General features: G+C 55.9%; 1 protein-coding gene across 9 annotated transcripts in view; it reads right to left on the reverse strand.

Moving 5' to 3' along the window:
* Window positions 1–13805, reverse strand: part of ADCY3 (adenylate cyclase 3) — a 59143-nt gene that overhangs the window by 22057 nt on the left and 23281 nt on the right. For all 9 annotated transcript variants that reach the window (XM_071420284.1, XM_071420283.1, XM_071420291.1 and 6 more), the window contains exons 4-9: window positions 11560–11671; window positions 10269–10396; window positions 7074–7232; window positions 6840–7002; window positions 2496–2633; window positions 289–431 (exon numbers count right to left, since the gene is read on the reverse strand). In XM_071420284.1, the coding sequence (XP_071276385.1) occupies window positions 289–431; window positions 2496–2633; window positions 6840–7002; window positions 7074–7232; window positions 10269–10396; window positions 11560–11671 (843 nt within the window). The remainder of the gene's footprint in view (window positions 1–288; window positions 432–2495; window positions 2634–6839; window positions 7003–7073; window positions 7233–10268; window positions 10397–11559; window positions 11672–13805) is intronic.

The raw sequence follows: 13805 nt of genomic DNA on the forward strand, positions 1-13805 counted from the left end.
TGGGGAATTTTTTTGGGGGGGGGGATTTTTCAGGAATTTTGGGGTTTTTTTTGGGGATATTTCAGAAATCTTCGAGAATTTTTGTGGTATTCGGGAATTTTGGAAAATTCTCAGGAAGTTGTGGGAATTTCTGGGAATTTTCAGGATTTTTTTTTTTTTTTTTAATTTTCGTGAATTTCAGAGAGATTTTTTTTTTTTTTTTTTGAATTTTTGTGAATTCCTGAGAGTTTTGTGAATTCCTGAGGGGATTTTTGGGGCCGAATCCGCGGCGGTTCCGGGCCCACTCACGCCTGGATGCTCTCGCGCTCCAGCAGGGCCTCGTTCAGCAGCCGGTTCAGCTCCTGCTCGTTCTGCGCCGCCCCCGCCACGCGCTCGGCCAGGTCCCGCAGCCGCAGCCGCCGGCGCGGGTTGGGGAACGAAGGGTTGGGAACCTGGGGACAATGAGGGGACACCGTGGGGACACTGAGGGGACATTGCCAGGACAGCCTGGGGACAGCACGCGCTCGGCCAGGTCCCACAGCCGCAGCCGCCGGCGGGGATTCGGGAATGAAGGGTTGGGAACCTGGGGACACCATGGGGACATCGTGGGGACATTGCCAGGACACCCTGGGGACACTCTGGGGACACCCTGGGGACAGCACACTGAGGGGACATTGCCAGGACACCCTGGGGACAGCACGCGCTTGGCCAGGTCCCGCAGCTGCCGGCGCGGGCTGGGGAACGACGGGTTGGGAACCTGGGGACAACGAGGGGACATTGCCAGGACACCCTGGGGACACCCTGGGGACAGCCTGGGGACAGCACGTTCTTGGCCAGGTCCCGCAGCCGCAGCCGCCGGCGGGGATTGGGGAACGACGGGTTGGGAACCTGGGGACACCATGGGGACATCGTGGGGACATTGCCAGGACACCGTGGGGACATCGTGGGGACATTGCCAGGACACCCTGGGGACACCCTGGGGACAGCACGTTCTTGGCCAGGTACCGCAGCCGCAGCCGCCGGCAGGGATTGGGGAACGAAGGGTTGGGAACCTGGGGACAATGAGGGGACACCGTGGGGACATTGCCAGGACACCCTGGGGACACCCTGGGGACACCCTGGGGACACTGAGGGGACATTGCCAGGACACCCTGGGGACAGCACGCGCTCGGCCAGGTCCCGCAGCCGCAGCCGCCGGCGGGGATTGGGGAACGAAGGGTTGGGAACCTGGGGACAATGAGGGGACATTGCCAGGACACCCTGGGGACACTGAGGGGACATTGCCAGGACAGCCTGGGGACACCCTGGGGACAGCCTGGGGACAGCACGTTCTTGGCCAGGTCCCACAGCCGCAGCCGCCGGCGCAGATTGGGGAATGAAGGGTTGGGAACCTGGGGACACCATGGGGACACTGAGGGGACATTGCCAGGACACCCTGGGGACACCCTGGGGACAGCACGCGCTCGGCCAGGTCCCACAGCCGCAGCTGCCGGCGGGGATTCGGGAATGACGGGTTGGGAACCTGGGGACACCATGGGGACATTGCCAGGACACTGAGGGGACATTGCCAGGACACCCTGGGGACACCATGGGGACACCCTGGGGACACCACGCACTCGGCCAGGTCCCACAGCCACAGCTGCCAGCGGGGACTGGGGAACGATGGGTTGGGAACCTGGGGACAATGAGGGGACACCATGGGGACACCATGGGGACATTGCCAGGACACCCTGGGGACACCCTGGGGACACCCTGGGGACACCACGCGCTCAGCCAGGTCCCGCAGCCACACCCACTGATGGGGATTTGGGAACGACGGGTGGGGAACCTGGGGACAACGAGGGGACACCATGGGGACAGGACAGGGACACCGTGGGGACGCCATGAGGACACCAAGAGGACAATGCACAGACACTGTGGGGATACTGCGGGGACACTGCGGGGACAACCAAGGGACACAGCGGGGACAACGTGGGGACACCAAGGGGACACCAAGGGGACACCGCGGGCACAGCCCAGGGACACCGAGGGGACACTGTGGGGACACCGTGGGAACAACATGGGGACATCTCCAGGACACCAATGGGACACCAAGGGAGACACTGTGGGGACACCCTGGGGACACGGCAGGGACAGGGCAGGGACACCATGGGGACACTGCAGGGAGAGGGCAGGGACACTGTGGGGACACTGAGGAGACACCAAGGGGACAATGCACAGACACCGTGGGGACACGGCAGGGACACCAAGGGCACACTATGGGGACACTGAGGGGACAAGGCAGGGAAACCAAGGGGATACCATGGGGACACCATGGTGGGGACACCCTGGGGACATGGCAGGGGCAGCCCAGGGATATCCTGGGGACACCTTGGGGACACCAAGGGAGTTCTGGGTACCGCAGCCACCACTGGGGGCTCAGGAAGGACGGGTTGGGAGCCTGGGGACACCCTGGGGACACCCTGGGGACACCCTGGGGACACCCTGGGGACACGGTGGGGACAGTTTTTGGGTACCTCGGTGTCATCGTCGTCGTCGAGCTCCACGGAGCTGCTGCGGCCGCGCTCGGCGTCCTCGGGGGGCTCCGGGCTGAGGCCACCGTTGGTGGTGACAGGAGGAGGGGACACGCCGTGGGACGAGGTCAGGGACAGCTTCTGTGGGGACAGGGGACATTGTGGGTGACACCGTGTCACTGTGTCACTGTGTCACTGTGTCACCAGTGCCACCCGTCACGCCGTGGGGCATGGTCAGGGACAGCTTCTGTGGGGACAGGGGACATTGTGGGTGACACCGTGTCACCGTGTCACCGTGTCACTGTGTCACTGTGTCACCGTGTCACCAGTGCCACCCGTCACACAGTGGGACACGGTCAGGGACAGCTTCTGTGGGGACAGGGGCGTGGTGGCTGTCACCGTGTCACTGTGTCACTGTGTCACCGTGTCACCTGTCACGCCATGGGACACAGTCAGGGACAGCTTCTGTGGGGGACAGGGGCGTGGTGGGTGTCACTGTGTCACTGTGTAACCAGTGTCACCAGTGTCACCAGTGCCACCTGTCACGCCGTGGGACACGGTCAGGGACAGCTTCTGTGGGGACAGGGGACATTGTGGGTGACACTGTGTCACTGTGTCACTGTGTCACCGTGTCACCAGTGTCACCGTGTCACTGTGTCACCAGTGCCACCCGTCACACAGTGGGACACGGTCAGGGACAGCTTCTGTGGGGGACAGGGGCATGGTGGGTGTCACTGTGTCACTGTGTCACTGTGTCACCAGTGTCACTGTGTCACTGTGTCACTGTGTCACCGTGTCACCAGTGCCACCCGACACGCCGTGGGACGAGGTCAGGGACAGCTTCTGTGGGGGACAGGGGACATTGTGGGTGTCACCGTGTCACTGTGTCACTGTGTCACCGTGTCACCGTGTCACTGTGTCACCCGTCACGCCGTGGGACACGGTCAGGGACAGTTTCTGTGGGGACAGGGGCATCGTGGGTGTCACCGTGTCACTGTGTCACCAGTGCCACCCGTCACGCCGTGGGACGAGGTCAGGGACAGCTTCTGTGGGGGACAGGGGCGTGGTGGGTGTCACTGTGTCACTGTGTCACCGTGTCACTGTGTCACCAGTGTCACTGTGTCACTGTGTCACTGTGTCACCAGTGCCACCCGTCACACAGTGGGACGAGGTCAGGGACAGCTTCTGTGGGGACAGGGGCGTGGTGGGTGACACCGTGTCACCGTGTCACTGTGTCACTGTGTCACTGTGTCACCAGTGTCACCCGTCACGCCGTGGGACGAGGTCAGGGACAGCTTCTGTGGGGACAGGGGACATTGTGGGTGTCACCGTGTCACCGTGTCACCGTGTCACCAGTGCCACCCGTCACGCCGTGGGGCATGGTCAGGGACAGCTTCTGTGGGGGACAGGGCCGTGGTGGGTGACACCGTGTCACTGTGTCACTGTGTCACCAGTGCCATCTGTCACACCATGGGACGAGGTCAGGGAGGGGGACAGGGGCATCATGGGTGTCACTGTGTCACCGTGTCACTGTGTCACCAGTGCCACCCGTCACGCCGTGGGACGAGGTCAGGGAGGGGGACAGGGGCATGGTGGGTGTCACTGTGTCACTGTGTCACTGTGTCACCAGTGCCACCCGTCACGCCGTGGGACGAGGTCAGGGACAGCTTCTGTGGGGACAGGGGACATTGTGGGTGACACCGTGTCACTGTGTCACCGTGTCACCAGTGTCACTGTGTCACGCCATGGGACGAGGTCAGGGACAGCTTCTGTGGGGGACAGGGGCATGGTGGGTGTCACTGTGTCACCAGTGCCATCTGTCACACCATGGGATGAGGTCAGGGAGGGGGACAGGGACATGGTGGGTGTCACCGTGTCACTGTGTCACTGTGTCACCAGTGCCACCCAACACGCCGTGGGACACAGTCAGTGACAGTGTCCGTGGTGGCATGCGGTCACCCTGGGTGTCCCCCCACACCCATGTCCCCAGTGTCCCCCCCAGTGTCCCTGGTGTCCCCTGTGTCTCCCCGTTGTCCTCAGCACTGCCACCCACCACGCCGTTGACACAACCAATGTCAATGTCCCCACCCATGTCCCCATGTCCCCACTGTCCCCGCTGTTCCCAGCAGTGCCACTCACCACGCCATGGGACAATCAGTGACAATGTCCCCACACCCATGTCCTCATTGTCCCCATGTCCCCGCTGTCCCCACGGTGGCGCTCACCACGCCATTGACACGATCAATGTCAATGTCCCCACACCCATGTCTCCACCCATGTCCCCACTGTCCCCAACAGTGGCGCTCACCACACCATTGACACAATCAGTGACAATGTCCCCAGTGTCCCCCCCATTGTCCCCGGTGTCCCCATTGGTGCCACTCACCACGCCATGGGACAATCAGTGACAATGTCCCCATGTCCCCCGTGTCCCTGCTGTGCCCACCGGTGCCACTCACCATGCCATTGACACAATCAATGTCAATGTCCCCACACCCACGTCCCCCATGTCCCCACTGTCCCCATTGGTGCCACTCACACCACTGACACAATCAACCTCAATGTCCCCACACCCATGTCCCCCATGTCCCCATTGTCCCTGCTGTCCCCACCGGTGCCACTCACCACACTGTTGACACAACCAACCTCAATGACCCCATACCCATGTCCCCATTGTCCCCGCTGTCCCCAATGGCTCACCACGCCATTGACACAATCAATGTCAATGTCCCCACACCCATGTCCCCAGTGTCCCCCCCAGTGTCCCCGCTGTCCCCACCGGTGGCGCTCACTACGCTCTTGATGCAATCAATGTCAATGTCCCCACACCCATGTCCCCCGCATTGTCCCCGCTGTCCCCAGGGGTGCCACTCACCACGCCACTGACACAATCAATGTCAATGTCCCCACACCCATGTCCCCAGTGTCCCCCCCAGTGTCCCCACCGGTGCCACTCACCACACCATTGAAACAATCAGTGACAATGCCCCCACACCCATGTCCCCCATGTCCCCCCCATTGTCCCCGCTGTCCCCAGGGGTGCCACTCACCACGCCATGGGACTATCAGTGACAATGTCCCCACACCCATGTCCCCACACCCATGTCCCCCATGTCCCCCCCATTGTCCCCGCTGTCCCCAGCAGTGCCACTCACCACACCATGGGACAATCAGTGACAATGTCCCCACACCCATGTCCCCCATGTCCCCATGTCCCCGCTGTCCCCACTGGTGCCACTCACCACGCCATTGACCCAATCAGTGACAATGTCCCCACACCCATGTCCCCACACCCATGTCCCCCCCATTGTCCCCGCTGTCCCCAGCAGTGCCACTCACCACGCCATTGACACAATCAATGTCAATGTCCCCATACCCCATGTCCCCATTGTCCCCAGTGTCCCCAGCAGTGCCACCCATCATGCCGTTGACACAATCTGTCCCCATGTCCACACCCATGTCCCCGCTGTCCCCATCGGTGCCACTCACCACGCCGTTGACACAATCAATGTCAATGTCCCCATACCCCATGTCCCCATTGTCCCCACTGTCCCCAGCAGTGCCACTCACCACACCATTGACCCAATCAGTGACAATGCCCCCACACCCGTGTCCCCCATGTCCCCCCCATTGTCCCCGCTGTCCCCAGCAGTGCCACTCACCATGCCACTGACACGATCAATGTCAATGTCCCCATACCCCATGTCCCCATTGTCCCCGCTGTCCCCAAGGGTGGCGCTCACCACGCCATTGACACGATCAATGTCAATGTCCCCACACCCCATGTCCCCAGTGTCCCCCCCACTGTCCCCAGTAGTGCCACTCCCCATGCCGTTGACCCAATCAGTGACAATGTCCCCACACCCATGTCCCCCATGTCCCCCCCAGTGTCCCCCCCACTGTCCCCAGGGGTGCCACTCACCACGCCATTGACCCAATCAGTGTCAATGTCCCCACGCCCATGTCCCCCATGTCCCCCCCATTGTCCCTGCTGTCCCCAGCAGTGCCACTCACCACGTCATGGGACTATCAGTGACAATGTCCCCAGTGTCCCCCCCATTGTCCCCGCTGTCCCCAGGGGTGCCACTCACCACGCCGTTGACACAATCAATGTCCATGTCCCCACACCCATGTCCCCACACCCCATGTCCCCACCCATGTCCCCGCTGTCCCCAGCAGTGCCACTCACCACGCCGTTGACACAATCAATGTCAATGTCCCGACCCATGTCCCCCGTGTCCCCCTCAATATCCCCACCGTTCCCAGCAATGCCACTCTCTACACCATGGGACAATCAGTGACAATGTCCCCCCCATTGTCCCCGCTGTCCCCAGGGGTGCCACTCACCACGCCGTTGACGCCGTGCCGCAGCCCCTGCTTGGGGACCACCACCAGGTAGGTGACGATGCCCTTGTCCCTCAGGTACTCGCAGCGGGAGCCGCCCTCGCCCGGCTCCACCTCGAACTCTCCCTTCAGGCAGTCCACGGTGCTCTGCGAGATGTGCACGCGCCTGCCGCGGCCACCGCCGTCACCTCGGCGCCACCACGGCCACCGCGGCCGCCCCGGCGCGGGGACACTCACCCGGGGATGCCGCCCGCCTCCATCTTGTTGGCCACGGTGACGTCGGTGGACCAGACGTCGTACTGCCAGCGCTTCTGGCCCAGCACGCCGCCCAGCACGGCGCCGCTGTGCACGCCCACGCGCATGTCCACGGCCGTGCGTGTGCGCTCCCGCACCGAGCTGGGACATTGGGGACACCGTGGGGACATGGGGACACCGTGGGGACATGGGGACACCGAGCTGGGACACCGTGGGGACATGGGGAATGTCCACGGCCGTGCGTGTGCGCTCCCGCACCGAGCTGGGACAGCATGGGGACACCGTGGGGACACCGTGGGGACATGGGAATGGGGAATGGGGAATGGGGAATGTCCACGGCCGTGCGTGTGCGCTCCCGCACCGAGCTGGGACAGCATGGGGACACCGTGGGGACACCGTGGGGACATGGGAATGGTCACCAGGAATGGGGAATGGTCACCAGGAATGGGGAATGTCCACGGCCGTGCGTGCGCACTCCCGCACCGAGCTGGGACATTGGGGACACCGTGGGGACATGGGGACACCGTGGGGACATGGGAATGGTCACCGGGAATGGGGAATGGTCACCAGGAATGGGGAATGGGGAATGGGGAATGCCCACGGCCGTGCGTGTGCGCTCCCGCACCGAGCTGGGACATGGGGACAGCATGGGGACATGGGGACACCATGGGGAATGTCCACGGCCGTGTGTGTGCGCTCCCGCACCGAGCTGGGACATTGGGGACACCGTGGGGACATGGGGACACCGTGGGGAATGTCCACGGCCGTGCGTGTGCGCTCCCGCACCCAGCTGGGACAGCATGGGGACACCGTGGGGACATGGGGACACCGAGCTGGGACACCGTGGGGACATGGGGAATGTCCACGGCCGTACGTGTGCGCTCCCGCACCGAGCTGGGACACCATGGGGACATGGGGACACCATGGGGACACCATGGGGACATGGGGACATGGGGAATGTCCACGGCCGTGCGTGTGCGCTCCCGCACCGAGCTGGGACACCATGGGGACACCATGGGGACACCGTGGGGACACCGTGGGGACATGGGGAATGTGCACGGCTGTGCGTGTGCGCTCCCGCACCGAGCTGGGACAGCATGGGGACACCGTGGGGACACCGTGGGGACATGGGAATGGTCACCGGGAATGGGGAATGGGGAATGGGGAATGGGGAGTGGGGAATGGGGAATGGGGAATGGGGAATGTTCACGGCCGTGCGTGTGCGCCCTGGCACCGAGTGGCAGCCGTGGGAACCGGGAATGTCCAGAGCCGTGCGCGTGTCTGCTCCTGCACTGGGCTGCAGCAACGTGAGGGAGGGTGGCCGTGGGAACTGGGAATGGGGAACTGGGAATGGCCACAAGGAATGGCCACAGGGAATGTCAGCATGGAGGGCGGGGTATCCGCAGGGAATGCAGACAATCCACAGGGAATGAGGCCTCAGCACCACCCGGCCTCCATCGTCAGCAATCACACCCCATTCCCATCCCAATCCCAATTCCCATCCCATTCCCATTCCCAGCCCAATCCCAATTCCCATTCCCATTCCCATTCCCATTCCCATACCGTTCCCATTCCCATCCTCATTCCCATTTCCCAATTCCCAACTCCATCCCAATTCTCATTCCCTTCCCGTCCCATCCCACCCCAAAATTCCCATTCCCATCCCAGTTCTCATTCTCATTCCCATCCCCATCCCATCCCATCCCATCCCATGCCATGCCATGCCATGCCATCCCATCCCATCCCATCCCATCCCATCCCATCCCAATTCCCAATGCCCAATCCCAATTCCCACTTCCCAATTCCCAACTCCCAATTCCCAATCCCCAACTCCCACTTCCCAATCCCCAATCCCCAATTCCCAATTCCCAATTCCCAATCCCCAATTCCCATCCCATCCCCAATCCCCAACTCCCAGTCCCCAGTTCCCAATCCCCAATCCCCAATCCCAATCCCAATTCCCAATCCCATTTCCCAATCCCAAATCTCCAACTTCCAACTCCCAACTCCCAATCCCCAATTCCCAGCTCCCAATCCCAAACTCCCAACTCCCAATTCCCAATTCCTAATTCCCAACTCCCAATCCCATCCCAAATCCCATCCCATTCTCAACTCCCAATTCCCAATCCCCAACTCCCAATCCCCAATTCCCAATCCCCAATCCCCAATCCCAATTCCCAATTCCCAATTCCCATTTCCCAATCCCAAATCTCCAACTTCCAACTCCCAACTCCCAATCCCCAATTCCCAACTCCCAATCCCCACTTCCCAATCCCCAATCCCCAATCCCCAACCCCCAATCCCCAATTCCTAATTCCCAATCCCATCCCCAATCCCATCCCATTCTCAACTCCCAATTCCCAATCCCCAATCTCCAACTCCCACCTCCCATCCCCAATTGACAACTCCCAATCCCCACTTCCCAATACCGAATTCCCAACTCCCAATTCCCCAACTCCCAATCCCCAATCCCCAATCCCCAACTCCCAATTCCCAATTCCCAATCCCCAATCCCCAATCCCCAACTCCCAACTCCCAATTCCCAATCCCCAATTCCCAATCCCCAACTCCCCAATTCCCAACTCCCAATTCCCAATCCCCAACTCCCAACTCCCAATTCCCAATTCCCAATCCCCAATCCCCAATCCCCAACTCCCAACTCCCAATTCCCAATCCCCAATTCCCCAGTTCCCGCTTCCCAATCCCCAATCCCCAATCCCCAACTCCCAACTCCCAATCCCCACTTCCCAATACCGAATTCCCAACTCCCAATTCCCAATCCCCAATCCCGAATTCCCAACTCCCAATCCCCAATCCCCAGTTCCCAATCCCCAACTCCCAGTCCCCAGTTCCCAATCCCCAATCCCCAATTCCCAATCCCCAATTCCCAACTCCCAATCCCCACTTCCCAATCTCCAATTCCCAACTCCCAACTCCCAATCTCCAAGCCCCAATCCCCAATTCCTAATTCCCAATTCCAATCCCAATTCTCATTCCCTTCCCAATTCCCAATTCCAATTCCCAATCCCAATCCCAATTCCCAATTCCCAATCCCCAATCCCCAACTCCCAGCTCCCAATCCCCACTTCCCAACTCCCAACTCCCAATCCCCGATCCCCAATTCCCCAGTTCCCGAATTCCCGATTCCCGAATTCCCGGTTGCCCTGGGTCCCTTACGCGATGGCCTCCACCATGGCCAGCCCCATCCGGATGGAGCAGGCCGCGTGGTCCTCCCGGAATTCCGGCAGCCCGCAGATGCAGTAGTAGCAATCCCCCAGGATCTTGATCCGCAGCTGGTGATGCCTCTGGGAACCCGGAATTCCCAAAAAAAAATTCCCGGAACTATCCCGGAATTCCCACAATCCCGCAAAAAAAAGCTCCCGACGCAAACCCTCGGATTCCCCATTTTTTCCCATTCCCATTTTTTCCCCATCCCCATTTTCCCCATTCCCATTTTTCCCCATTCCCATTTTCCCCATCCCCATTTTCCCCATTCCCATTTTTCCCCCGTTCCCATTTTTCCCCATCCCCATTTTTCCCATTCCCATTTTTCCCCCATTCCCATTTTTCCCCATTCCCATTTCCCCCATTCCCATTTTCCCCATCCCCATTTTCCTCTTCCCATTTTCCCCATCCCCATTTTTCCCCATTCCCATTTTTTCCCCATTCCCATTTTTCCCCATTCCCATTTTTCCCCATTCCCATTTTTCCCATTCCCATTTTTCCCCATTCCCATTTTCCCCATTCCCATTTTTCCCCATTCCCATTTTTCCCTTTTCCCACCCTCCATACCCTCAACGCCCCCATCCCCTCACTGACCCCCGACCTCCTGCACCCCATCCCCAGATTTATTTCGGGGAATTTTTTTTTTTTCTGGGAATTCCAGGGGATTTTTTTCTGGGAATTCCGTGGATTTTTGGGAATTCGGGGCGGGACTCACGGCGGCCAGCTTGTCGAAGTGGGCGAAGAGCCCAACGAGCTCCTGGGAACCCAGAACTCCCAAAATAATTCCCGGAACAATCCCGGAATTCCCACAAAAGCTCCCGACGCAAACCCTTGGATTCCCCATTTTTCCCCATTCCCATTTTCCCCATTCCCATTTTCCCCATTCCCATTTTCCCCATTCCCATTTTTCCCCATTCCCCATTTTCCCCATTCCCATTTTTCCCCATTCCCATTTTCCCCCATTCCCATTTTCCCCATTCCCATTTTCCCCATTCCCATTTTCCCCATTCCCATTTTTTCCCATTCCCATTTTCCCCCATTCCCATTTTTCCCCATTCCCATTTTTCCCCATTCCCATTTTTCCCCATTCCCACCCTCCATACCCTCAACGCCCCCATCCCCTCACTGACCCCCGACCTCCTGCACCCCATTCCCGATTTTTTATTTCTTTTTTTTTCAGGAATTCCGGGGGATTTTTTTCCAGGAATTCCATGGAATTTTGGGAATTCCGGGCAGGACTCACGGCGGCCAGCTTGTCGAAGCGTGCGAAGAGCTCGTTGAGGAGCTTGACGAGCTCCTGGGCGCTGCAGGACGACGAGAGCTGCGTGAAGCCCACGATGTCGGCGAAGAGGATGCTGCCAAAAAGGGGGAAAAAAATTCCAAATAAAATCTGGGAAAAATTCAAAATAAAATCCGGGAAAAAATCCAAATAAAATCCGGGAAAAATTCAAAATAAAATCCGGGAAAAAATCAAAATAAAATCTGGGAAAAAATCAAAATAAAATCCGGGAAAAATTCAAAATAAAATCTGGGAAAAAATCAAAATAAAAACCGGGAAAAAATCCAAATAAAATCCGGGAAAAATTCAAAATAAAATCTGGGATGTGGGGGACGCTCAATCGCAACCGCCCCGCTCCTTGTTTTCCCAAAAATAAAATGAAATAAAATGAAATGAAATGAAATAAAATGAAATGAAATGAAATGAAATAAAATAAAATAAAAATAAATAAAATAAAATAAAATAAAATTAAAATAAAATAAAATAAAATAAAATTAAAATAAAGTAAAATAAAATAAAATAAAATGAAATAAAATAAAATAAAATAAAATAAAATAAAATAAAAATAAAATAAAATAAAATAAAATAAAAATGAAATGAAATAAAGTAAATAAAAATAAAATAAAATAAAAATAAAATAAAATAAAATAAAAATAAAATAAAATAAAAAAAAAAAAAAATAAAATAAAATAAAATAAAATAAAATAAAAATAAAATAAAATAAAATAAAAATAAATTAAAATAAAATAAAATAAAATAAAATAAAATAAAATAAAATAAAGTAAAATAAAATAAAATAAAATAAAATAAAATAAAATAAAATAAAAAAAAAAAATACAATACAATAAAACAAAATAAAATAAAATAAAATAAAATAAAATTAAAATAAAATAAAATAAAATGAAATAAAATAAAATGAAATAAAATAAAAATAAAAAAAAATAAAATGAAATAAAATTAAAATAAAGTAAAATAAAATAAAATAAAATAAAATAAATCCAGGTTGTGGCGATAAAAACGCGATCCCGATTTCCTCCTTCTGTTTTTCCCCATAAAAAACTCTGGATTTGGCCAAAATGACGCCCTGAAAAATCAATCCCGACTTTCACATTCTCATTTTTCCGAAAAAATTCCGGGATGAGGCAAAAACGATGCTGGAAAAAAACTCAATCCCAGCTCCCTCATTCCCAGTTTTTTCCCCAGGAATTTTGGGGCAGTTTCCCAGGAATTTGGGTTTTTTTTCTCCCCAGGATTTTGGGGCAGTTTCCCGGGAATTTGGGGTTTTTTTTTCCCCAGGATTTTGGGTTGGTTTCCCAGGAATTTGTGGTTGTTTTTTCCCAGGATTTTGGGGCATTTTCCTGGGAATTTGGGGTTTTTTTTTCCCCAGGATTTTGGGGCAGTTTCCCAGGAATTTGTTTGGTTTTTTTCCCCAGGATTTTGGGGCACTTTCCCAGGAATTTGGGGTTTTTTTCCCCCAGGATTTTGGGGCAGTTTCCCAGGAATTTGTTGAGTTTTTTTTCCCAGGATTTTGCGGCAGTTTCCCGAGAATTTGTGTTGGTTTTTTCCCCAGGATTTTTTGGGCATTTCCCCAGGAATTTGTGTTGGTTTTTCCCCCGTATTTTGGGGCAGTTTCCCGGGAATTTGGGGTTTTTTTCCCCCAGGATTTTGAGGCAGTTTCCCTGGAATTTGGGGGTTTTTTTCCCAGGATTTTGGGGCCGTTTCCTGGGAATTTGCGGTTTTTTTCCCCTGGATTTTGGGGCAGTTTCCCGGGAATTTGGGGGTTTTTTTCCCAGGATTTTGGGGCCGTTTCCCGGGAATTTTTGGGGTTTTTTTCCCCAGGATTTTGGGGCAGTTTCCCAGGAATTTTTTTTTTTCCCCTAGGATTTTGGGGCAGTTTCCCGGGAATTTGGGGTTTTTTCCCCCCAGGATTTTGGGGCAGTTTCCCGGGAATTTGGGTTTTTTCCCAGGATTTTGGGGCAGTTTCCCGGATATTTGGGGTGTTTTTTCCCCAGGATTTTGGGGCAATTCGTCATCAATTTGGTTTTTTTTCCCAGGATTTTGGGGCAATTTCCAGGGATTTTGGGGGTTTTTTCCCCCAGGATTTTGGGGCAGTTTCCCGGGAATTTGGGGTTTTTTTGTCCCCAGGATTTTGGGGCCGTTTCCCAGGAATTTGGGGTGTTTTTTCCCCCCAGGATTTTGGGGCAGTTTCC

This window comes from Agelaius tricolor, unplaced genomic scaffold (genome assembly GCF_023055355.1).
Source record: "Agelaius tricolor isolate 1412-34295 unplaced genomic scaffold, bAgeTri1.0.p SCAF_133, whole genome shotgun sequence".
Taxonomy (NCBI): domain Eukaryota; kingdom Metazoa; phylum Chordata; class Aves; order Passeriformes; family Icteridae; genus Agelaius; species Agelaius tricolor.